The sequence below is a fragment of the Macaca thibetana genome, chromosome 8 (genome assembly GCF_024542745.1).
Source record: "Macaca thibetana thibetana isolate TM-01 chromosome 8, ASM2454274v1, whole genome shotgun sequence".
Classification (NCBI taxonomy): Eukaryota; Metazoa; Chordata; class Mammalia; order Primates; family Cercopithecidae; genus Macaca; species Macaca thibetana.
In genome coordinates, this window is record NC_065585.1 from 12,487,457 (window position 1) to 12,513,369 (window position 25,913).

The following is a 25,913-nucleotide window of genomic DNA, read 5'->3' on the forward strand; positions in this document are numbered from 1 at the left end:
AGTCCTTTTCAGAGCTGTGAGAAAGCTTAAATTTTTGCTTCCAAAGTACTCTTAAATTAAACACTCTTTTAAATCCTAATAATGGGATTTTTCAGTGCTACTCCACCCCTAGGCATTTAGGCACTTATTTAGCAAGTAAAACCACCCCTCTAGGATTCAGACTCGCTCTTGTGCCATTAAGGTAGAAGTTTGTGAAGCAATTGGCTTTCCTAAAGCCCTGTTGCCCACAGGAAGACACAGATGGTCTGCGGAGGAAGGTGCTGCTTAGAGGTGACCTAAGAGGGAGCCCAGGGGCCATGTGGGGTCTTGTCAAGTGCCCTGCCCCCAGACCTACTGAATCAGAACCTGTGGGCTCCTGGAATCAACCCTTTCAACAGCTTCCCAATGGACTGCATGCCTGGGCCAAGCTGAGAGCCACAGAGCTTCTTAAATCCCAGAGGCAGAGGGTCTACTCCAAGTTCATGGGCCTGCTTAGTTGAGAACTGTTTCTAGAATGGTCTCACTAGAACTCGGAGTCCCTTTTCACTACCCAAGAGGCTCTTCCATTTTGACTTACAGAGCCTTTTTTTTCCCTCTCTGACCAAGTTGGGCCCTGTGGTTTTGAGGAATTAACTTAGGAAACCCTCCCTGAGCAAATCTTACTTTTCTATCATATGACTCCTTTAGCGTTTACAGGGTGATGCATATAACAAAGGTGGAGAAGGGAAATCCTATTTTGAAGAGGTATTTTATTGTGGGCTGGCCATTTTAACAATAATAAAGTATTTTGTTTAGGATGTGGATGAGACTCTCATAGTTCTTAGCACATAGAAACCTCCAAATCTGCTGGGCGCGGTGGCTCACGCCTGTAATCCCAACACTTTGGGAGGCTGAGGTGGGCGGATCACGAGATCAGGAGATCGAGACCATCCTGGCTAACACAGTGAAACTCTGATTCCAATAAAAATATGAAAATTAGCCGGGTATGGTGGCGGGTGCCTGTAGTACCAGCTACTCAGGAGGCTGAGGCAGGAGAATGGCGTGAACCCGGCAGGCGGAGCTTGCAGTGAGCCAAGATTGTGCCACTGCACTCCAGCCTGGGCAACAGAGTGAGACTCTGTCACTTAAAAAAAAAAAAAAAAAAAAGAAACTTCCTTATCTTTGACTCTTGAATGCTCAGATGTTTCTAAAAAGCTTTTTCAAACATTAGGATTACTTAGAATAATTTAAATTCTGAGAGAAACATTTGTAGTTTTTTCCCCCAAATCCTCCATTTAAACAATGCATAAATTGAGATTCAGAGATGTGAACTGTTATGTTCAGGTCTATGGAAACAAATATATGATGTTTTGTACATTTTAGATTAACTATTAGTGGTGATAAGGGTGATGATTATAAATCACCATGTTTGAGCTTCATGATACCCCTGAGAAATGGGCAGAGGATGCACTAGTTGAGTGAGGCTGCCCCCAGTGCACATTCCTTAGCAAAGTTTTCTACATTCCTGTCATCTTAGAAAGGACTGTTCTTTTAAAGTGTACTATAATGATTTAGTTCCAGGTTCTGGAGTCAGATTTCCTAGCTCTACCACTTAACCTTGGACAAGTGAATTAATTCTCTGTACCTTGGCATTGTGATTTGTAAGGAGACAATAGTTTTGACCTCATAGGTTTATGATGAGGATTAAATAAGGTAATACGTACTAAATGCTTAGAACATTGTGTGACATGTGATAAGCACTCTTGCTATGGTATTATTCACTGTTTTTCAAAGGCCCCATTCTGCAGCAATTCTGTGACTTGTTTATGCTTGTTGTTCTGCCTGTATGAGCTTTCATGTTTGTTAAATAAAATAATTCTGTATCAGGTTATTTTGGTTTCAAGTCAAAGAAACCCAACTAAATGTGGCAGAACAGTAAGGAAGTCAATTATCTTACCCAACTTTAAGTCTAGAGGTAGAGCAGACTCCAGAATCAGACAGGGTTGGTCGATTCCTTCTCTCTGCTCTACCAGCTCTCAGGCTTTGTCCTGCAGCTGCTTCCCTTATGATTGAGTATAAGTATCAATAGAGATAGTAATTCCTTATTAACATCCAGCAGGAAATAGAGATAAGAACCCCCCAAGCATGGAATATAGATCCTTCCCTTTTATCTGATTAGGAGCACTGGGTGTGCATGTCCTCTCCTGTATCACACAGTTGTCAAGAGACTGCCATGGCTTAAACTTAGGTTCCTGAGCCATCACTAGCGAGAGAGATTGGATTGTCATGCACTGGCCCAACTTGGCTAAACCTAATTGCCTGGAGTTAGGGCTAGGTAGAGACATGAGCAAAACTGGGTGTCATCAGGAAGGATGGAGGGAGCAATGGGTCCTCCTTAGGCAGCCACCATGTCTGATGTACAGGTATAGATTTGGAAAAGCAACATGGTTTTGATAACCATAATAATAATCTTTAGATTTTCTTTATTATTTTAGTAATAGATTACATAAAAGTGTCTTTATTTTGAAGATTATCTTAATTACATTATCTTGTATTTCAGAAAATGTTAGCAAACTCAAGAAACTTGAATATTTGAATTTAGCTTTAAACAACATTGAAAAAATAGAAAACTTGGAAGGTAAGAATGTTTCTTCTATTATGCTATTATGAATTAAAATTGAGATTTAAAGTTAGAAGGTCAGGTGCGGTGGCTCATTCCTGTAATCCCAGCGCTTTGGGAGGCCAAGGCAGGCAGATCACCTGAAGTCAGGAGTTCGAGACCAGTCTGACCAGTATGATGAAACCCCATCTCTACTAAAAATACAAATTTTAGCCAGGTGTGGTGGCATGCACCGGTAATTCCAGCTACCCAGGAGGCTGAGACAGAATTGCTTGAACCCTGGAGGCGGAGGTTGCAGTGAGCTAAGATCATGCCATTGCACTCCAGCCTGAACAACAAGAGTGAAACTCTGTCCCCGCCCCCCACCCAAAAAAGAAAAAAGTTAGATTTAAACAGTCTTGTAAAAAATAGGTATGCTTTTAAAATTAACATTTTACATACATCTTATAGTTATTCTTCTTATAAAAATTCAAGCAATAAGGTGATATGTAAATTCAAAAATGGAAGTCCACTTTACCCCTTCCTAAGTAGCCAGAATTAACACTTGGGTGTATACAGGTAGCCAGAATTAACACTTGGGTGTATACAGATAGCCAGAATTAACACTTGGGTGTATACAGGTGGCCAGAATTAACACTTGGGTGTATACAGGTAGCCAGAATTAACACTTGGGTGTATACAGGGTGATTTTATTTCATTTTGCTTTCTATTAATGGTATCATACTATGAGTATTGTTTTGAAAATTAGTTTTTTCCCTACAATTACCTTGCTTTTTTGATATCCAGGAAAGGGGGTGTGGGGCTACGTACTGGAATCACTGTAGACTGATTTATCTAACCATCTGTCTGCAAATGGACATTTGGGTGCGTTCCAGTGTTTTGCTATAAAAAGCATGGCTACAGTGAGCCTCCTTCTACATTTTACTTTGTGTACATGTGCACAGTTTTTTCTAGGACAGACACTTAGAAATGGAATTCCTGCATTTAAATCAGCATATTTTGAAAGATACTGCCAAATTGTTCTCCAAAATATCTATTGTATCGATTTGTACTTATACTGATAGTCCATGTGAGTACCAACCTCTACACAGTTTCACTAATACTTTCTATAAACAATATTTTTTAAGATAGGAAGATATTTTTGTTTATTTTTATAGTAGCCATCCTATCCTAATAGGTGTGAAGTGGTATGTTATTGTGCTTCTGATTTGCGTTTACCTAATGACTAATGATGTTGAGCATTTTTTATGTGCTTACTGGCCATTTGAATATCTTCTTTGGAAAAATGTTTATTCAAAGCTTTGGCCCATTTTTAAATTAGTTATACTATTTGTCTTTTCACTGCTAAGTTAAAAGTGTACTTTATATATTCTAGATGCTAGACTTTGATCAGATATTTGATTTGCAGATATATTCTTCCAATTTGCGGGTTTTCTTTTCAACTTTCGTGATGGTGACCTCTGGGGCACAATTGTTCTTAGTTTTGTCTGTAGTTTGTTTGTTTGTTTGTTTGTTTTCCCTATAAGTGTCTTTGGTTTTACTGTCTGGAGAGTATGGGCCTTTATAGAATGAGTTGAGAAGTGCTTCTTAATCAATTTTTTTCAAAGAGCTTGTAAAAAAGTTTGTGTTAATTCCTCTTTAAATATTTGTTAGAATACACCAGGAAAGCCATCTGGTCCTGGACCTTTCTTTGGGAAAATTTATTGATTATTAATTTAATCTCTTTGTTTGTTGGAGGTCTATTCAGATTTTCTGTTTCTTCTTGACTCAGTTTTGGAAGGTTATGTCTTTCTAGAATTTGTCTATTTCACTTAGGTTATCTCATTTTTCACCATACAGTTGTTTTTACTACTCCCTTGTCATCTTTTTCATTTTTTTAAATGTCAACAGTAAAGGCTCATCTGTCATTCCTGATTTACTAAATTTGAGTGTTCTCTTTTTTTTCCGGTTAATGTGTAGCTAACAGTTTGTCAATCTGGTCAATCTTTTCAAAGAACCAACTTTTGATTTTGTTGATTTTGTCTATTGTTTTATATTCTCTATTTTTTTTGTTTCCATTGTAATCCTTATTATTTCTTTCTCTTTGTGTTTTCTCTTTTTTCTAGTTTCTTAAGACAGACAATTAGGTTATTGATTTGAGTCATTCTTTTTTATGGAGGTATAAATAAAATTATATGAATTTTCCTCTGAGCATTATTTTTTTTGCATCTGTTTTGATATGTTGTGCTTTTGTTTTAATTAATCTCAAAGTATTTTCTGATTTTTTTTGCAATTTTTTTCTTTAACCCATTACTTATATAGCAGTGTTAATTTCCACATCTTTGTGACTTTCCAACATTTTCTTATTTTACTGATTTCTAGTTTCATTCCATTGAGATCAAATAAATACTTTCTTTGATTTTAATTACTTTTAGCTTATTGAGACTTGTTTTATGGCCCAAAATTTGATCTATCCTAGAGGCTGTTCTGTGTACATTTGAGAAGAATGTACATTCTGCTATTCTTGGGTTCAATGCTCTAAATATGCGTGTTAGGTCTAGCCTTTTGTTTCTTTCTTTCCTACTCTTCTATTTCCTTGCTGATACTCTGTCTAATTGTTTTATCTATTATTAAAAGCAGGTTATTGTTGTCTCCAACTATTATTGTTGAATTGTCTCTAGCTCTCTTCAATAATGTTAGTTTTTGCTTTATGTATTTTGGGACTCTGCTCTTAGGTGCATATGTGTTTATAATTATTTTATCTTTTTGATGAATTGATGTTATTATTATAAAATGTCATTTTTTGTCTATAGTAACAATGTTTGCCTTAAAGTTTATTTTGTCAGGTATTGATATAGTCACTCCAGCTCTCCCTTTTTTCTTTTTGGTTACCATTTGTATGGTATAACTTTTCCTATCTTTTACCTTTCCAACTATTTCTATCTTTGAATCTAAAATGCTTCTCTTTAAATAACGTATAGATGAATCATATTTTGATTTTTAATCTATCCTGTCAATCTCTGCCTTTTAATTGGGGAGATTAACCCATTTACACTTAATGTAATTAGCAATAAGGCAGAATTTCTGTCTGTTATTTGCAACGTTTTTCTATATATTTTATGTCAAACTTGTTCTTCTGTTTTTGGATTACTGTTTTCATTTTTGTTATTTTTGTGTGTACCATTTTAATTCCCTTGTTCTTTCTTTTATGTGTATTTTTGAGTTTTTTTAGTGGTTTCCATGGGAATTAAAATTCTAGTTCAAATTAATACCAACTTCATTTCAATAGTATACAGACTTTGCTCCTGTATAGTTTAGTTTCCCTCTCTTCATTTATGCTGTTATGGTCACATATCACATCTTCACATATCATATGCCTATTAACATAGATTTATAATTATTTCTTTTTGCAGTCATCTTTTAAATAATTTAGCAGAAGAAAATAGGTACAAACAAAAATAAATTTATGTTGTCTTTTATATTTACTTATATAGTTACCTTTAGTAATCATTCTTATTTTATTAAATGAATTTGAGTTTCTCCCTAGTGTCTTTTCATTTCAGCCTGAAATACACTCTTTACTATTTCTTGTAGCATAAATCTGTTAGTGAAAAACTCTCATTTTTTCTATCTAAAAATACCTTAATTTATTTTCTATTTTTGAAGGAGAGTTTTCCCAGATAGAAAATTATTTTTTGACAATTACATTTTTACCATTTCTTCTTTCCTTCCTCCCTTCCTTCTTCCATCTATCCATCCATCTACCTATCTATTATCTTTTCCAATAACTTTTTTTGTGTTTTTTAAATCTCCCCAAGAACTTCTTTCAATTGGATTTTTAGTAGTATAATACTGATCTTTTGTGCCTTTTAACTTGCATCTTTTATTTAAATCCATTTTTGTTGATATTGTACATTTTGAAATATTTCACCAGATTCAAATTCCAAATAATCATTTCCTTTTCATCCCTGTTCGTTTTATAGTTCAGTCCATCTACAATTAACTCTTTAATTTGGCCATACTTTTTTTTATTATTTTAGTTTAAGTTCTGGGATACATGTGCAGAACGTGCAGGTTTTTTACATAGATATACACATGTCATGGTGGTTTGCTCCACCCATCAACCTATCATCTACATTAGGTATTTCTCCTAATGTTCTCCCTCACCTAGCCCCCCAACCCCCGACAGGCCCCAGTGTGTGATGTTCCCCTCCTGTGTCCATGTGTTCCTATTTTCAACTCCCAGTTATGAGTGAGAACGTGCAGTGTTTGGTTTTCTGTTCTTGTGTTAGTTTGCTGAGAATGATGGTTTCCAGCATCATCCATGTCCCTGCAAAGGACATGAACTCACCCTTTTTTATGGCTGCATAGTATTCCATGGTGTATATGTGAATTTTGGCCATGCTTTTTATTCTTCTGAACTTACTTCTATGTTCTGATTATTTCGTTCCTGTGGTGTGTATTCTTATTTTATGGATGAGATATCTTCTAAATCTCTTTGGAGATACTCGTTAGAAATTTTCGCTGCCATTTTTTTTTTCATCCCCTGAATTATCTTCTTCATCTGAGGTTTTCTGTTTTATTTTGCAGACTTCTATCTTGTGCTATTTTTCTCTAAATGTCTGATAACATTTGGTGTCTGATTACAGTCACAAAGGATTTCGTGTATTAGGTGGCTTGTGTGACTTATTCTGCAGCTGTAAGGTTCTGCTTGCCTATCCAGCCTCAGCCTGCCTGGCAGAGCCACTGTGCACTCTGCCAGTGGGTGGGGCATGCTGACTGGCAGACTTCACTTTAGGGTGCAGGGCCATGGAATAGAGGCAGACAACCTGTTCTCTTCACCCCATTGCCATCTGCTAATAGCTGAAATTAGGAGGACTGTACTTAGGTCATGGTAGATTTTAGCCTATTTGCCTACTAGGGTAAAAATGGATATTCCAGTGATTATCAAGGTTAGGTATTTACAATTACATAAATCTGCCTCATATATTTTCATTTTTCCTTCTCAAAAAATTACCATTACCAAAGCCCTCAAACCTGGCCTCAGTCCTGGGATCAATATGATCCTTTTAATCATTGGCATTTTTCTGCATTAGAAGTGGAGTCATTGCTGTCTCCCAGCTAACACTTTACAGCCCTATTCTCCTGTGAACAAATGGAATAACAAAATTTACTCTATGTCCATGTTTTGTGGTAATGAATTTTCTATCTAAAATGACAAAGAAATAATTAAAACTGGGACTCTTGGCTCAGTTGTCCAGGGCTTGTTAGTTTTATGAAGTAAGTATTCTCACACCGTATGAGAAGTTCTGTTTGTGTGATTTGTTTTATTTATGTACCACTAGAGGGCAGCATCGTCACTATTGTCTTTTTGAGCTTGGCAAACTGCAGGCCAGCCCCACTCCTGCCTTTTACCTGGACAGGTCTTTTTGTGCTCTGCCTTCCAGCTTTAACACGGATGAACTGGGTGTAGGGTAGGATTGTTTGGTGAGGGTGGTGGAGGGGGATGGGGGAATGGAGAATGCATCCTATCTGCTGGCAAATATGTACTTTTGTTTAATTTTAAGGGCTTGAGGTGACAGAGGAGGAAGATGGGGGTACACCTTCAGCCCACCTCCTTAAGTAAATCTCAAAATAATTTAAAAAATAAGTTGTTTTGCTTTTTTACTTTTTTTCCTTGGATGGCAAAAACATAGCTGGTATCTTTTTTTTTTTTCCTCTCCTGTTGAGGATTCACCAGGGTAGAATAAAATGCTTTTGTTTTCCATCCCTTACCCTAACCTAGAAGGAGAGGTGGAATTTCCCATAGCATGAGCTCCCCCACCCACCTTGGGCAGTCAGTATTGTTGATTTCCGTGATTTTTAGACGCCAGAGGGTCACTGAGCTGGATCTCCGCCGAACAGGAGATAGAGGCTGGGACTCCACTGAAGGAAGCAGTGTTGAACTCCAGAGACGAGATTTTTCTCGAGCTTGGTCAGTTTGGCAAGAATTGTTCATGTTAAGGATGACAAACGTAGTTTAATTTCTTAATTGTAGGCCAAGTAGACATTACGATTTGACACTTTGAAAAATATAATGAACATTTGGAGGGTTCTTTATCTACAAAATTATAGCAACATCCAAAGATATATGACGTTTTTACCTCATTGGAATCTTTCAAATGTCACTTTTTCTTATATGAAAGAAAAATGTAATTAAAATGTCTTCTGTAGCCTCCTAAATTAAACTTAAGAAATGCCACCTAACCTATCTTAAGTCAGTTTACCCCAAATATATCTTCCACATTTATAAAATTCATCTGTCATTTTGCCAATGTAAAATAAACATACAAACATAGAGATATAGACTTAGTTTTATTTATAGATATAGTTTTGTACACATCCTCCATATAGTGGCTGAGTCTACATTTTTATAATTTAACAACTGCATTATCAAGTTTATTGATGTGTTTTAAATGCAACCTTATTGTTTGGTGCTGGAGGTGTTTTTAATTATGTTCGTTATTATGAATATAACTGTTCTGAGCAGAACTGTACGAGTTACCTCTGTTTCCAGTTGAGATATTTGGCTCGGACTTTTTTTCCCCCAGATGAAATTCTAGCAATGGAGGAAAAAAGAATTTAAAAGCCTATTTTATATATTGACAGATTGCATGCTGAAACGTATAACTCTTATGTCACAGGCTTGCCGATATATGTTTTTAATATTATCCACGTTTTTATTAATTTAATAGAAATGATTTTGTTTCTCCCTTTCATTTATATAATTATTTTTGAAGATGTGAAGTTAATGAATTTCACCTATATAGTAAAATCTAGAATATATAAAAGCATGTATTTGTTCTTGTACATTTTGGATATTTATCTTTTGCACAATCAATATTTTTAGCATAGTAATAGTTCACAAGGTCACAGTGCTATACTTATGTCCCTTGTCAATCCCCTCAGACCTCTAAGTCCTACTGCCCAGAGGTAGCTACTCACAATTCCCCTTGCTTGTTCTATTACAAGTGTCTAAATAATGCACTCAGTATTATGCTTATCTCCCAAGTATTGCACTTACATCATGCTTATCTGCTATTTCTTGATATTCCTATTTTAGATGTCATCTATTGACTTCCCAATGTGGAAGATGCAGATTTTGTTCTCTCACACCATCCACAAGGTTCTCAATTTTCTCCTACCCACCCTCCGTGTATTTTCATATAACATTAACAGGATATCATAATGAAATATGGGATATGGACCCATTTACAGGGACTGGTCTTTTGAATTAACTCTGTGTTGGGAGGAGATGTTACACTCGCTGCCCAACTCTCCCACATCTAATCTCTGGCCTTTCTTATCCCACCTGCCTCCTCCTGCCTTCTTCCAAGCTGGTCTGCCCGTCTCCACCTGTGCCATGAATTCCAGGCAGGTCAGTCCTGGGCCACGCCTCTGCTGGCTGGTGACAACTGCTTTTACTTACAGACTCAAATATGTGTTCCACAGAATTGTAGCTTGAGAATTGTAAGATGAAGATGATGATGATATTTTAGTAATAAATAGCTAACACTGGCAAAGAAACTCTGTAGCACAGGGGTCCCCAAACCCTGGCAGAGGACCCATACCTCTGGCCTGTTAGGAAGCCACCGCACAGCAGGAGGTGAGCAGTGGGCCAAGAGGGTCATAGTGTCTGAGCTCCACCTCCTGTCCGAACAGCCGCTGTTTTAGATCCTCATAGGAGCGGAGCCCCATTGTGAACTGGTCTTGCGAGGGATGTAGGTTGCGTGCTCCTATGAGAACTTAACTAATGCCTGATGATCTGGGGTGAGACAGTTTCATCCCGAAACCATCCCACCCCACCATCCGTGGAAAAATGGTCTTCCATGTAACCAGTCCCTGGTGCCAAAAAGGGTGGAGACCGCTGCTCTAACATATCAGTTCAGAGAATCTTTGCAGGTGGGCCAACCTGGGTCCAAATCCCAACTCATCCATTTAGGAGCTGTGTAAATTTTGGTAATTCCTTAGCTCATTTGCATTGCAGTTGCAAGTATCTATTGCCAGATAGATCCCAGAAGCAGCCGTTGCTGGAGGCTCCACCTCCAAGATGGTTGCTTCAGTTACCATCTGGCGCCGCTTCTGGGCGTGTTTCTTTCCACAGAAGCGGGTTTCGTTCTCTCTCACTGCTTTACGATTCTCCAGGTGGCTCAGGGTCTCTGAGTGTGGTGGAGTAAAGGTAGCCAGACACTTGATGTGGCTTCTGACATGTCCCAGAGCAATTGTTTGTAGGGAAGTCCTTCCAGTGTGAGCATTTCAGACATCTAGGCAGCCCCAGAGCTTCAGTGGTGCCCCAGTCTGTTGGTCAGGCAAGTCCCTGGGGCCAGCCCCAGTGCAGAGAGAAGGCGAAGGATTCGATGCCATCTCTCCATGAGAAATGGCATGCGTGCACATAATGATGGGCATCTCAGAGCCAAGTGCCCACACTGAGCTATCTGACCTTCAAATAAAGATAGTAATTGTGATATTTCTCTCATAGGCATGATGTTAGGATTGAATAAGATACTGTATATGGAAGAGCTTAATATAGTCAACAGCAAATAAATATTAGCCATGTAGTTAATAAGCTTGTTATGTACCTGGAGCATACTTATCACATTTGAGAAAACTATGCTAACTTATATCTTAGTTTTCTGTCAGTTTTATGTATTTTATCTATTGTATACTTTAAAAAATTCCCAACTATAACCATGTTGCAAAATTTTGAAAAACAGAATGATGTTTAATCTTAATTCCACTATTGCTATTATCATTTTGCTGTATTTATTTTTCTGCCTTTTACATTGTTGTAATTTTGGCGCATGGGCGATGTTATATCTTACTTTTTCCATTTTCATTATATCATGAGCTCTCCTCTTCCATGCTGTGATAGTTTTCATAACCACCATTTTAGATGTACTTATAACATTAAACATTGAATAGATGTATTAGAGTTTGCTTAACCATTTTTCTACATTGAGTTTCTTCCTAATGTGCTTCTTTATTTTATATCATGTAATTATATTTACTAGAATTTAATGTCCGACTATAATAGTCACCTACACTCAGTCTTGTCAATTCCATTTTTCCCCTCAGTTGCTCAATTATCTTTAAAGTTGTCTTTCCTTTAGTTTTCACCTGAGCCAACTAACTAATCTATCTGTTGACTTATCTGCTGCACTTACCCATTTTCCTTCTTTGTCTTTCTCATTCTTTCTTTTCTCCTCCCCTCTCTTCCTCCTCCCATCTCTTCATTTCTTCTACAAGTATTTCTTGACCTTCTATCTTATGCCAAGGAATCTTTTACGTGTGAGAAATAAAGTAATTAACAAGTCAATCTTCCCCTCTCCATGGAGCTTAAATTCTAATGGGGAAGACAGGTCATAAACACTCAAACAAAAAAGAAAAACATCAGATATGACAAAGCATGTACACAAAATTAAAATAAAACAATATGTGTGTTAGAGAGTATCTGATTGCCCTAAAAAGAACCAAAGAAAAGACAGTGTCTACCAGGTTTCTCTACTGTAACATTACTATATTTCACTTTTAACCAATGAGTAATTTGTGGGAAGATACTTGAACATTATGTAGATATCCTATTCCTCATCATACTTTCATGCACTGGTTTTAACATTCTAATGACTTGTTTTCATTCCATCATTCTTTTCATATTTATTAGATGACATTCTTCCTTAAGAAAAAACTTTGCCTTCTCCCCCAATTTATTCGCATTTCTTATATTGGCATAGACTCATGGATTCTTGTTTTGTTCAACGAATTATGTTACTACCATTATTTAGTTTAATGATCACAGTGTCCCAGGTTTGGCTACAGAAGCCCTTCCAAGTAGACTCTTCTGACATTTTAAAATGTTCTTATCTTTCTTTGAGTACTTTCTTGCTTAGTGGTACATCAAGAAGTTCTAGACTCCTCTTTTCTTTTCCTACTTTTATCTGTTCTTTCCTTCTTTCAAACTGTTTATATTCTTGAAATAAGTATATGAAGGAGATTATTACCATATTTCATTGCAAAAGGTGATAAGAACCTGGGGTATGGATAATAAGATTATACTAGACAGGAAGTATATGATAAAATTTAGGAGTTAAGGTCTCTGGGACTTGGCTAATGACATGAAGGAGTTAAGAGAGTAATTTAACTTTTAAATTTATGACTTGACCCTTAGATGTATGAAATTCATGTCTAAAACCAAAATAGTGATAGTATTGAAAGAGTTCAGACATAAACAAGGCAGAGAAGCTGTGTTGAGGAATAGAGAATAAGAGGAAATAGGGAGAATTCCATTTTGAACATGTTGAATGTAATATGTCTTACAGACATTTGGAAATAGGAGTATGATATTCAGATAGTGGGTTATCATTTGGAAATCATCAGAATCTGGGGTTAGTTAAACCAATAACCATGACTGTTGTCATCAAGAAGATGATGATAGAAAATACTGGGTCAAGGGTGGAACTCTGGGATATATCACCATTGAAGGGATAGAGAAGTTTATAAAAGAGATGAAGAAGAACAGACTACATTATAAGGAGAACAAGAAGAGAGTAGTATCACTGTTACCAAGTGATAATTTTAAGAGAATTCATGAATTTTAAGAGATAATTCATGAATAATTGTGCCATATGCAGCAGATTGTTCTAGTGAAAAGTGGGTTGAAGACGGTCGATTAGACTGCTAATATCATGGTCCTTGGTCACCTTTAGAGAAGCAGATCTTATAGAATGCCAGGAACAATGGGTTGAGCAATGAATGGGAATTGAGAAACAACCAATGAATATAGGTTTAGGGTAGCTTTCGATGTCTAATGGGCATTGCCTACTTCTGGATTCTGTGTTTGCACATTTAATTTTCTTTTCTTTGTATTTTTTTTCTCTTTTTATATTTTCTCTATGTTAGACATAAGTGTGAACTCAGGGACTATGATTTTTTTTTTTATCAGTTTATTCTAAAGACCTTGCTTAGCAACATCTATGTAGCAGGCACCCTGCAACTCCCGCGTGGGTGGATGAATGAATGGATAGATGGATATAGAGTGAGGTCATACATCTGAAAGTTCTAAGATAGAGGTTGCTTATTTGGAGGAGATTGGCTTGGGGTCTGACTTAATAAGAAGAAAACATGAAATTCTGGACCAGATTGAGTCAGGTGATAGAATAAGGGAACAGGAAGGGAACACCATCATTTAATGAAGTTGACTCCATTATATAGCCTTCAGAAATGAGGAAACCTCACCAAAGGTGACACAGTTGCATAGCTGTAAACCAGTCCAAATCAAATTCATATTGATGACATTAATCTATCAGGAACTGAAATTCACTCTAAATTATATAGCCACAGAAAAATTACAAAAAAATAGATAATAAGGAATCATAACGGAAAGGTGTGTAGAACTTGGAAGAAATAAATGCAGAACAAGGTGGACCTGGGGTATTAGCTGGGGAAGGCTTTCTAGACATTGGAGGTTGCAAAATCTGCCATGTTAATCCCACAAGCATGAGGCAGTCATAGTGAGAGATAATCTTATATTGAACCAAGCCCACAAAGGCTGCTGCCTAAACTAGGTCAACTCTTCTTAGTTCACGGAAAGAAACTGTAAGGTTTCTGCTCATGAGACAGCTGTGCTTGCTTCCTTCCTTATAGGTACATTGTCCAAGAAGTCATATGGTAATTAGAGTGCTCATTGAGCTATTCTAATCATAGCTCATGTTTGCTGACACTCTCAGTGGCAAGCATTATGCTAAGCACTTTACATGAGTCATCTTATGTTATTTTCACAACTTCTGACTCTGGTACCAATACTATAATAATTCTATAGATGAGCAGGCTGAAGCTTGTAACTTACCCAAGGTCACATTAGCAAGGATGAGGTAGAGGAAGCACTTGAACTTGTATCTGTCTAATTCCCAAGTCTGGACTCCTAGCCACCAAATTTGCATGGAATGTGAATGAGGGGATTAATTCAAATTCAAATTTAGATTCGATTCAAGTTTCTATAGCATCTGGCTATCTCTGTAATGAAGGTGGATGGGTCAGATTTACTATAAAACCCTACTTCAGTGACTCACCCTTTTTCTATTATTCCTTTGAACATCAAAACATCTTATTCTTCACTTTTGTTAATACCTTCAGTTCAGTTCTTGGTGGCCTTAGAGCCATTCTCTCTCTGCTAGGTGACTTTGCAAATACTGGTTCTGATGCACTGGTTTTATGAAATGCCTTTCTTTTTGGAGAAACTTTCCACTATCACCCTCCAAGATGAAATATGTCCTACCGACCTGCTAAAACTCAAGAGGACAGGTTCCAGGTGCCCTCTCTAGTAGGAGTTTTGTTCTGAGGTAGCACCCACTGTAGTAGCAGCTTATACTTTTGCTTTTTTCATGCCAGATAGTGACCAAATCAAAAAAAAATAACCAGTCTTCTTGTAAGCAGGGAAAGTGATTTCCCCTGGCTGGAAGGACTCAGAGGGTGAAAATAAGGGGAGACAGAAATAGAAAAATGAGTTAAGATGAAGCCTTTGAGTTGATATTTCTGAAAAATCACTTCATGGTAAGCAATGCAATAAATCAGCAGACTGAAAATACAACAACTGTTACTTCTATTATGTGCTATTACACATGTTTTATTACCACTGTGATTTTTCTTTATTTGCTTTGTTTTCATTTTATTTTTCTCAACAGGATGCGAAGAGCTGGCAAAACTTGACTTGACTGTAAATTTCATTGGAGAGCTGAGCAGCATTAAAACCTTGAAGCACAATATCCATCTGAAGGAGCTCTTTCTCATGGGGAACCCATGTGCTTTCTTTGACCACTATAGAGAGTTCGTGGTAGCAACTCTTCCACAACTAAAGGTATGGTTATTTTAATGGTGCAGAAATCACAGAGAAATGAGCATGAGCAACTATAATAATTCCTGCTTTACTTGCAGCAACAATGAATGTGTTGTTTCAGATAATGGAATATTCCAAAGAGCCCAAAGTAATTATCTGAATGGCTAGACCTTTAATATTGTTTAAATAGTTTTAATAAATCCCGGAAAAATAAATTGCATATTTTTCACCTTTCTCATCCAAAACTTACAGAACTTAATTTGACTTTTTCTCAATGAGTTCAAATCATAGTTACAAAGAACATTCATCATTACTGATTAGAATTCATTATTACTTGTAGCAAACCAAAAGTTTAGGGTTTTAGAAGTAGCTACAGCTATGTACCTTTGTATTACATAGTCTTAAGCTACTGTGCTTTTATAATTATTATTTTTTATCATTGCTTTTTCTTAACATTTTCTTTGTAGCAGTGGTTCACTGTCTTTTTTAAATTTTTCTTTTTCTTTTTTTTTTTTTTTTTTTGAGAAGGAGTTTCGCTCTTGTTCTCTTCTTGCGCAGGCTGGAGTACAATGGCATGATCTCAGTTCACTGCAACCTACGCCTCCCAGGTTCAAGTGATTCTCCTGCCTCAGCTTCCCAAGTAGCTGGGATTACAGGCATGTGCCACCACACCCGCCTACTTTTGTATTTTTAGTAGAGATGAGATTTCACCATGTTGGCCAGGCTAGTCTTGAACTCCTGACCTCAGGTGATCCACCTGCCTCAGCCTCCCAAAGTGCTGGGATTACAGGCGTGAACTGCTGTGCCCGGCAAGTTCACAGTCTTTGGTGTGCATCAGAACACGTAGAGGCCTTTTCAAAACACAGACTGCTGTGCTCCTCCCCCAGGGTTTCTGGGTCAGGTCTGACATGGGGCCTGACATTTCACATTTCTAACAAAATCTGTAAGTGCTGCTGCTGGTGCAGGGACCTCATTTGACAACTACGACTGTTTATGTTACTCTTATACCATATCCCCCCAATCGAATAATTTTAGAACTGAGGGAAAAATATTATTTCTTGAGAAATCATACAACAGAGAATATTAAAATAGCAATGTTAAGTTTCATGTAAGTCCAAGAGTTCCCAGCCTGCATGTGGCTCCATGTTCCTGGAAAGAGAATGCATGGATACATCGTCTGTGCAACAGGCATTTTTTCAGTTCTCAAAGGATATTTGTTTCTTAGACTTCTGTGTTCTCTGCAGTCAAGAGACTGCTGACTGCTGGATTAATGGAATACATTTCTTCTACTGTAAAATTTCTCAGATTAAGAGAATGAGTGATTCAGGTAATTGAATATAGAATAAATAATAAATTGTCTCATATGTAACCTAAACTGATCGTTATTATACAGTGATTTCCTAGAAAATGAACTGATGAGACCTAGACTATCATAGAACTAGGTCTTGTAGTGTAATGCTGTGAGCCATGCCCTTGGAAGGGCTAAGGGTCCATGAGTCCTCATGGCCACCACAGCTGAGCCTGTGGCAGTGCCGCAGCTGAGCCTGGTCAGGCTAAAGGTGTGAGAGCCATCATATGGCTGCCGCAGACAGGGTCAGAGGTTGTGCCAGGTACTTTGTGCACAGTGTTTCTGATCCTCCCAGACCCAATCAGGGAGACAATTAGGTGCATTCAGAGCTCGGGGAGTTAATGCTGCTTGTTTAGGCTGACACATCTGGCAAGTGACACCAGTGGGATTTGAACCTACATGAGTCCAACCTTGATGCCTCCACCATTCACACTATACCCACACTCACTGCTTCTCTCTGGGTTAAATTACAGGCTTTGGATCAAGTCTTTCCTTTCAGAAAGACTTCTCCAAATCAACTGCTTTAATAGAAAACAACCCCTTTTTGAAAAATAGCATTCATATATTTATTAATATTTTAAAATAGTTTGATATACTGTAGAATCTTAATTACCATTTCATTGAAAGCTTGTGAGCTGCTTGAAAGGAATTGTGTTAATAAATGTATTACTTTCCTAGGGCTGCTGTAACAAAGTACTGCAAACTAGATGGCTTAAACAACAGAAATGTGTCATCTTATAGCTCTGAAGGCCAGACGTTCAAGTTCAAGATGTTGATGGGGTTGGTTCCTTCCAGGGGCTGCAAGGGAGAATCTGCTCCATGCCTCCCTCCTAGCTTCTGCTGATTTGCCGGCCAATCTTTGGCATTCTTGAGCTTGTAGACACATTACCCGAGGGTCTCTGCCTTCCTCTTCACAGGGCTCTCTCTTTATAAAGACACCAGTTATATTGGCTTGGGGCCCACCTGCTTCAGGATGATTTAGTCTCAACGAATTACATCCATAATGACTCTGTTGCCAAAAAGTCCATGATTTGAGCTGCTGGGGGTTAGGACTTCAACATCTTTTTTTGTCAATTTTACCCATAACAACAGAGTAGTTATTTTAGATAGTCACATAGAAGAGGTGTGAGGAGAGTCAGCCCTTTTCAAGGATTTTCTTCCCAGTGTCTGAGCCACTCCAGAAGTAGGTAGACCCTGCAGTGCAGTGGGAAACAGATTTGTTAGCAGACAAACCAAGGTCTGACACCTGCTTCCACTGCCTGTGAATTGCGTGCCTCATTTTACTTATGTATAGTGGGATCATAATTCCTACTTCAAGGGAGTTCTGTGAGGCCTTCAATACACCTTAGTGTCCCTTTCTCTGCTTCAGCACTTGCATGGTTATTACCAATAAGTGCGGACACTCCACCTTTGTGCTGCAGGAATCCAGGGTGAAGAAAGATAAAGAAACGCTCAGCTTAAAACTGAATCTATGATTCTTAGGCCTTCTAAACTCAGACGTGATTTTGGCTTGAAGGAAATGTGGGCCAATTTCAAAGATGAACAGAAATCACCAAAAAAGTGAGGTTCCTAGAATAGGCGCTGGGGTACAGTCCCGAACTTGTCATTAGTTATTTTTATGAGGTCTTTTGCCTCCTGTCAGTAAAGTGACAGAGGGTTCAGTTGTCATAGCCTTTTAGGAATAGTAGTGCTAATTAAGTCAAAATACACTTAAACCGTTTATAAGACAGAAATCAATCAATCAATCAATCAATGTACTTCAATTACAAAGAAGAAAAGATCACCTTGCTCCCCAGGGTTCTGTTGGGAAAAAATCTCAGTCGAAAGAAATTATCTGTAATAAGCTAGAGTTTTCTAGCTTATTATAATACACAGTTATATATAATGTATTTATGTTAATAATATATATTTATATATAAATTATACTATATAAATTAATATAACAAAGTACTACAAATTGGATGACTTAACAGAAATTTATGAAAGTACTATATTTATATAGTATTAATTATATATAAATATATTTATAATTATGTTGATTCATATATTTATATTAGTGTATTTACTTATGTACACTTACAAAATAAGTAAATTTCATTTATCCCAAAATTTCCAAATTGATTTGATCCCAACCCTGTATTAAACTAGATCAGATTAAGTATGTGGACCACAATTACTTAATGCCTTAAATAATAGGTTTTATTGCATTGGGTTCATCATTATGGCCTCATACATAATGGTATGAGGATACCTTTATTGAAGGATACTACAAGAAACAGCCCTATGAAACCTGTGACTCTATGGACATATTTCTGGAGAAACAATGCCTGACATCTCTCAAGGTCTCCATTATGAAACTCTGTGCTAGAAGTGTGTTTTAGAGCTGCATGTTAGAGGGAAGCTACAAACTATTTTTTCCTTAAAGACCATGAAAATTGTGTAACTAATTATGTTTTTCTATTTCACTTTGGCTGCCAAGAAGCTCGGAACCAAATCTGCAGCCCATCTATAGCAACCATATGAGTTCTTATGACCAAAGCATATTTGGAATTATCTTTTTACCAAATCTCTACATAATTTTGACTTATAATTCAGCTGATTCTAATAATTTTTTAATTTGTATTTTACTAAATCTTTCTGTGTATTTTTCCCCCTTTTATATGTTTCTTATTGCTGCTGTAACAAATTGAGACAAATTTAGTGACTTAAAACAATACAAATGTATTACCTTATGATTTTGGAGATCAAAAGCCTGAAATGGTTTCACTGGGCTAAAATCAAGGTGTTGTCAGGGCTATTCTTTCTTCAGGCTCTAGGAGAGAATCCCTTACTTTGCCCCTTTCAGCTTCTAGAGGATACTTGCATTTTTAGGCTCATGGCCTCTTCCTCCATCTCCAAAGACATCATTATGCCAACTTTACATCTCTCCCTAACTCTGACACTCATGTCTCTCTCTCGTACTTATAAGGACCTCTGTGGTCCTTACAAGAATCACCCTGATCATCCAAGATCCTTAACCTAATCAAACCTGTAAAGTCCCTTTTGTCATGTAAGGTAACATTCATGGAGATTAGAACATGGACATTCTTGGGGAACCATTATCTTCCAACCACACCTTCCTAAATACCTCACCTCATTTTGCAGAATAAGGCTGGGTAGATAAATAGGTATCTTTAAACTGTTAGCTCTAACATTTTAGGTTTTAATTGACACTTTTATTTTAATATTTTACTTTGGAAAATCATAATTGAAGTATCAGATGTAAACAATGCTGTAACAATAGCCTATCTTGTTAAGGGTGAAACACGGGCTCATTTGTATTAGAGGCCAATCATGCGTAATATTCAAGGCCTTTTTTTTTTCTGTAGAGAGCTTTTGAGAAGTGCCATTGTTGTACTTGGAAGCTATGATTTGACTTAAGCATTGACATTTTTGACATAGTGAGCAATTATAAAATTAACATAAAATATTTTGAGAGTTTGTATTAATTATCATTTTTAACAGAAGACCTAATCATTATTATTGCCAGTAAAGGTATTTTTAAAACTGTGTAAATTGTATGAAATAAACATTGATTTAGAACAATGTTCTGATATTTCCCATTAATTATATTGTTTTAATTCTCTATCACTGTGGTGTATTATTATTTCTAAGTTTCAAGAGTTCTAATCAAAATCAACCTGGGGCTGATTCACACTGCTACTTTTGAACAATTGTACTATATTTATTGTTTTTTGTTTAAGTGGTTGGATGGTAAAGAAATAGAGCCTTCAGAAAGGATTAAGGCATTGCAGGAGTATTCAATAATTGAACCACAAATCAGAGAGCAGGAAAAAGATCACTGTCTTAAACGAGCCAAACTCAAGGAAGAGGCTCAGCGGAAACACCAAGAAGAGGATAAAAATGAAGACAAGAGAAGTAACGCAGGCTTTGACGGACGTTGGTACACAGACATCAATGCTACTCTGTATGTAAATTATTAGTTTACTTTCTAGTCAACTTTTGTTAAAAGCAGCAAACTGTATTCTCTTTCCAAGTTCTTTGCAGTACACTTATATTCCGGATTAATTTGAAGAATAAAACATGATGTGAATTTTGGATGGAAGAATATGAGCATCCCATTGCTTGTGACAATTCTGTAAGGCTTTCTTTCCTTGGGGGAAAAATTCCTTTTTAAACTAGTAACTTTAATTTCCATCTAAAATTATTCTCAGAAAAATCCATAAAATATGTACAGAAAAGATGAATTAACAGGTGTACTTTGATTTACAAACTAGGAGTATTTTAGAAAAGTTAGATACAAATCACATTATTATAATTTGAATAATTCTAATTGTATCACACAACATTCTGTTTTCTTTATATACTGAATACATTCTTAATGTGATTAATAACTTTTTTAAATTAAAATTTTCATGTTTATTTATTTTAAGTGAATTGCAATTATAGTCAGTTGATTTGATTCCATACAGTTAAAGTGTAAGGTATTTAGATAACAGAATCCCTTAAAATTGGGGAAATAATACTTATAGAGTATTTCAGACATACATAAATGTTTGAAAATAGTTATATAGGCAGCTTGTAGTTCTACCACCTACATTTAATAAATGACAATATATTTGCTTTGGATCTTTTTTTAAATAAGAAATAAAATATCATTAAGAGTGTAGAAGCTCCTTAAGTACTTCCCCTTCATCCCATTCCTCTCTTCATCCTGGTGGCATCTGCTATCCTGAAGCTGGTGCGTATTTGATATATGTTGATTCATTCATATTTTTAATACCTTTATTTCACAAGTATGCCTCCTTAAACAATAGTAGTTTGAGTATGTGTGTTTAGCATGAATGATATCTTTCTATAGCTTTGCTTTTCATGCAACATGTTTTTGAGATTTATGCATATAAATCTAATGTAAAACTAATTCATTTTAAGTATAGAATAATATCCAGTTGGATGAATAAATTATAATTTATCCCAGAGGTAATATTCAAAATAGTTAATAGCCAGTATTTCACTTGCCCTGACCAATCAGAAGGTGCAGCAGCTCCAACAACACATACAATCCTTCTAGTGGTGCCAGCCGGTCAACCTGGACACAGCCATCCCTCTTTGGCTGGCCATGCACGTTGTTTTCCCTATTCCCATTTCCAATTCTCACAAGAGTAGAATCTCCTGAAAGTAGCATCATGGTCTATCTTGGCCAGGGCTGTATCTCTGGTGCCTGGCACAACAGAAGATGCCCAATAAATATTTCTCGAATCCATGTTGAACATTTGTTGAGATATTCAAGCAATGTTGCCCTTGTCTCCTTGTTCAGGTATGAAAGTTTCTTCAGGGTATTTAGCAATGGCATTGCTACAACAATCATGATATCTTTTCAACTTTATACATACTGCCAAATTGTTTTCTAGAGTACTTGTAATAATTTATGCTAATATATCAATATACAGGAGTTTTCAATCTTTGCCAATACTGGATAATATATTTTAAAATATTGGCCAATCAAGTGTGTTGCATAGTGTATAGTATCCTCTATTTTAAAAAAATTTAATTTGCATTTCTATAGTTACTAGTGAATTTGAATATTTTAAATATGTTTTATATGTTTGTTGGTTATTCAGATATCCTCTATTCAAGTCCCCTACTTGTTTTAAATAAGTTGTTAAGTTTTTTTCTTATTGATAGTTCTTTTATATTCTGGATACAAATAAAAAATATATTCTTTGGTGGTTATGTGCTTTACAAGTGTCTTCTCCCAGTCTGTGACTTGTGTTTAATTATAAGTGCTTGTGTTTTATGAAGTTTAAAAATATTAATGTAGTTAAACTTATTTGTACATTTTTGTCTTGTTTATGGAATGCTTCTTTATCCCAGTACCATATCTGTTTGTATCTTTTTATCTGGAATTAACCTTTGCCAATGTATAGGGTAGGGTACTAATGGTTTTTCATATGGGTAGCTAATTGTCTCTGTACCATTTATTAAGGTGCTATTCTTTTCCCACTGATCTGAAATGCCACCCTTACTAATCCCTTCAAACCATGTATTCATGGGTTCATCTCTGAGTTCCCTAGACTGTTCCATAGGAGCACTTCTACCTGGTTTTAGTTTGTATAGATTTATAGCATATCTTGATATTTGGTAGGAGATATTCTCATTTTTCAAAGTTATCTTGGCTATTTTTAGTTCCTTACTTGTCTGTATGAGTTTTAGAATCCGCTGCTAATGAAATTCCTTAAAAATCCCTAGTGGAATTTTGATTGAAATTGCATTTAATTTGTATGTTAATTGGGGGAAAGTTGGCATCTTCATGACATTGATTCTTTCCTTGCTGAACTTTGGAAGAGCTCTATTTACTTAGACCTTCTTCTGAGTCATTCAATGAGGTTTTAAATTTTCACTATAAAAGTCTTAAACCATCTTTCATTGTCTCTATTTCTAAGTATCTTGTAGAATAAGATTTTAAAAATAGATGTAATTGGTTTTGCTGATATTTAAAGGGACAAATTAATTATTTCTGTATACTGATACTGTATTAATCTTGCTAACCTTTATGAAAGAGGCAATCCTGCATTTTCTAACTGGAAAAATACATTGTTTGTAAGCAGTAACTTGAAAATTGTTTTCCAATCCCTCTCCTTCTACTTTATTTTCTTCATGTTGCCTGCAAAGGTCTCCAGTATGGAGTGGAATAGTAGCGTTAAGAATGGGTATCTGTATCTTGTTTCTGACTTTAAAAAGAATGTTTGCAATTTCTCATCATTAAGTATAATGTTTGCTATGGGTTTTTGGGTCTTGTTAAGTAAGCTTCCTTCTATTCTTAGTTGATGAGGAGCTTTTATCATCACATGCATTATATTGATTTTTAAATGCTTTCCCCAAATTTATTGAGATAATAGTGTTTTTCTGTTACTGTGTTGAATTACATTAATAGAATTTCTAATGTTAAACCATCCTTGAATTTCTGGGATAAACATCCTTTGTCCATGATTATTTGCTAATGCATTGCTCCATTGATTTTGCTAATATCTTATTTTAATATTTGAACCTGTGTTCATTAGTGAGTTTATGCTATAATATCCTTGTCTCATTGTATTTTTTTCCTGCTGTTTGGCATCAAAGTTATGTAATAGGCACATACAATATCTTGGAGATAATTTACTATCCTTGGCTTTTAAAAGTTTACAAAAGTTAAAATGATCTGTTCCTTGTATTTTAGTAGAAGGTTACAGTGCGGTTTCTTGCAGGTGCCTTCTTGCCTCCCCCATAGACCTGGCTGATCCTTAAGTCTTCACCATTCTCACCCTATTTAGCCTGTTTGAACAGAAACATAGACATTCTGGAGGAGAATCATTGAAATCCTGAATCATTGAATTAGTTGGTGAGGAGTAGGAGGTATTTCCCTCTCAAGGCTTCAAGAAGAAACACTATAGAGAATCAGAGGCTGCAAGAAAGGGAGATGGACATTTACCTCTTGACTAGGTAGAGCCTGCCTCCAGCCTGGAGAATTGAAAAGATAGAAAGTGACCTGGAGCAGAGGGATCAGGGAAGAAGGTATTAATGGCAACAGCTCACACTTCATATGCCAAGGATTTTGTGAATATCTTTTTTTTTTTTTTTTTTTTTTAATCAGACAGAGTCTCACTCTGTCTCCCAGGCTGGAGTGCAATGATGCGATCTCGGCTCACTGCAACCTCTGCCTCCTGGGTTCAAGCGATTCTCCTGCCTCAGCCTCCTGAGTAGCTGGGATTACAGGTGTGTGCCACCATGCCTGAGTAATTTTTGTACCTTTAGTAGAGATGGATTTCACCATGTTGGTCAGGCTAGAGTGAGAGACTAGCCTGATCACCTCGTGATATGCCCACCTCGGCCTCCCAAAGTGCTGGGATTACAGGCGTGAGCCACCCCACCCAGCCAGGATTTGTGAATATTGTATAGACCAAGTGGACATGGTAGAAGAGCTGGATTTGAACTGTCTTGAAGAGATGCTGTCCAATAGGACAGCAGCGATAAGAAACTAAGGGGTGGATTATCAGTGGCAGAAGCTGGGGAATTATCACAAAAGGAGCCAGGAAGTATATTGACCACCTCAACAGTGAACAGTACACTTGGAGGGTTCTTGTAGTGTCTCCAAGAATGACAAAGGTGCCTGCAGGAAGAGAAAGCCAGTATCTGGATATTGGTCCCAGCAAGGGTAGCAATAGCCAGGTTATAATAGGAGTGGTCATATAAGAGATGTTCACCTTCTCCTCATTCATCTTCCCAGGCCCCAAATTCTGAAGGCAGGAAGCCTCTGAACCTAAGAGGCCCAGTGGTATGGGATTCAGAGGAAGGAATGGATGACAATGAAAAGTAGGAGAGGGTGTACCTCTTCCCATGCACACCCCAATCTGAAACAGGGCCAGGAGAGAGAATGGGTTGGAGAGGGAGGGAATGGCTTCGATTTGAAACTTAGGTCTAAACTTTTATTTAAACTTTAGACCCTTTAGTATCTGAAAGTGAATGTTTAGCTGAGATTATACTGTTCTTAAAAGTGACTATAGAGCTGTGGAATCTGCTTATGGATGAGTAGAGAGTTCTGAGAGAGCAGGTTGGAAGGCAGTGGTTGAAGAGAAAGTTTTTTTGATCAGACACTAATGAGCTCACTTTGTTTCATCAACCAGCTACACACATTTATATGCATTTTGCCTTGGAGACATGTTATTTAGCTGATATCTCTGATAATTTTTCTTAAGTACTGTTATTTTTATGTTTTTATAATTATTATTTTAGCTTGCAAAAGGCCAGATTGAACCAATTAGTCACTTTCCAGGAAAAATATAATTTAAATGGTTAAATGAGAATGGAACCAATTATTTCAGTGGCAATTATCTAGAATATTGTAGAATATTATAGATACCCTTCATAGATTATTCTTTCAGTGCCATAAAGAACTGTAGCTGTATAGCAAAACATTTATTTATTTTCAGCAATTTGCATTATTTTGCTTATTAAAATATTTAGTTGCATTGTATCTGTAAAGACAGCAGAATTTTGCTATATATTCTATTGATGCTACTTAAATTTCATGTTCTAGTATTTTTGGTTCATCCCTTTGAAAAATATCTTTCACAATATTTTCGAGATAAAGAAAATATATT

The 25,913-nt window shown here is 36.5% G+C and overlaps 1 protein-coding gene across 4 annotated transcripts in view; it reads left to right on the forward strand.

Annotated features, from left to right (window-relative positions):
- The window catches only part of DNAAF11 (dynein axonemal assembly factor 11), a 95,171-nt gene that overhangs the window by 15,854 nt on the left and 53,404 nt on the right, over positions 1–25,913 (forward strand). For all 4 annotated transcript variants that reach the window (XM_050801602.1, XM_050801604.1, XM_050801601.1 and 1 more), the window contains exons 3-5: positions 2,519–2,596; positions 15,274–15,446; positions 20,517–20,740. In XM_050801602.1, coding sequence (XP_050657559.1) covers positions 2,519–2,596; positions 15,274–15,446; positions 20,517–20,740 — 475 coding nt within the window. The remainder of the gene's footprint in view (positions 1–2,518; positions 2,597–15,273; positions 15,447–20,516; positions 20,741–25,913) is intronic.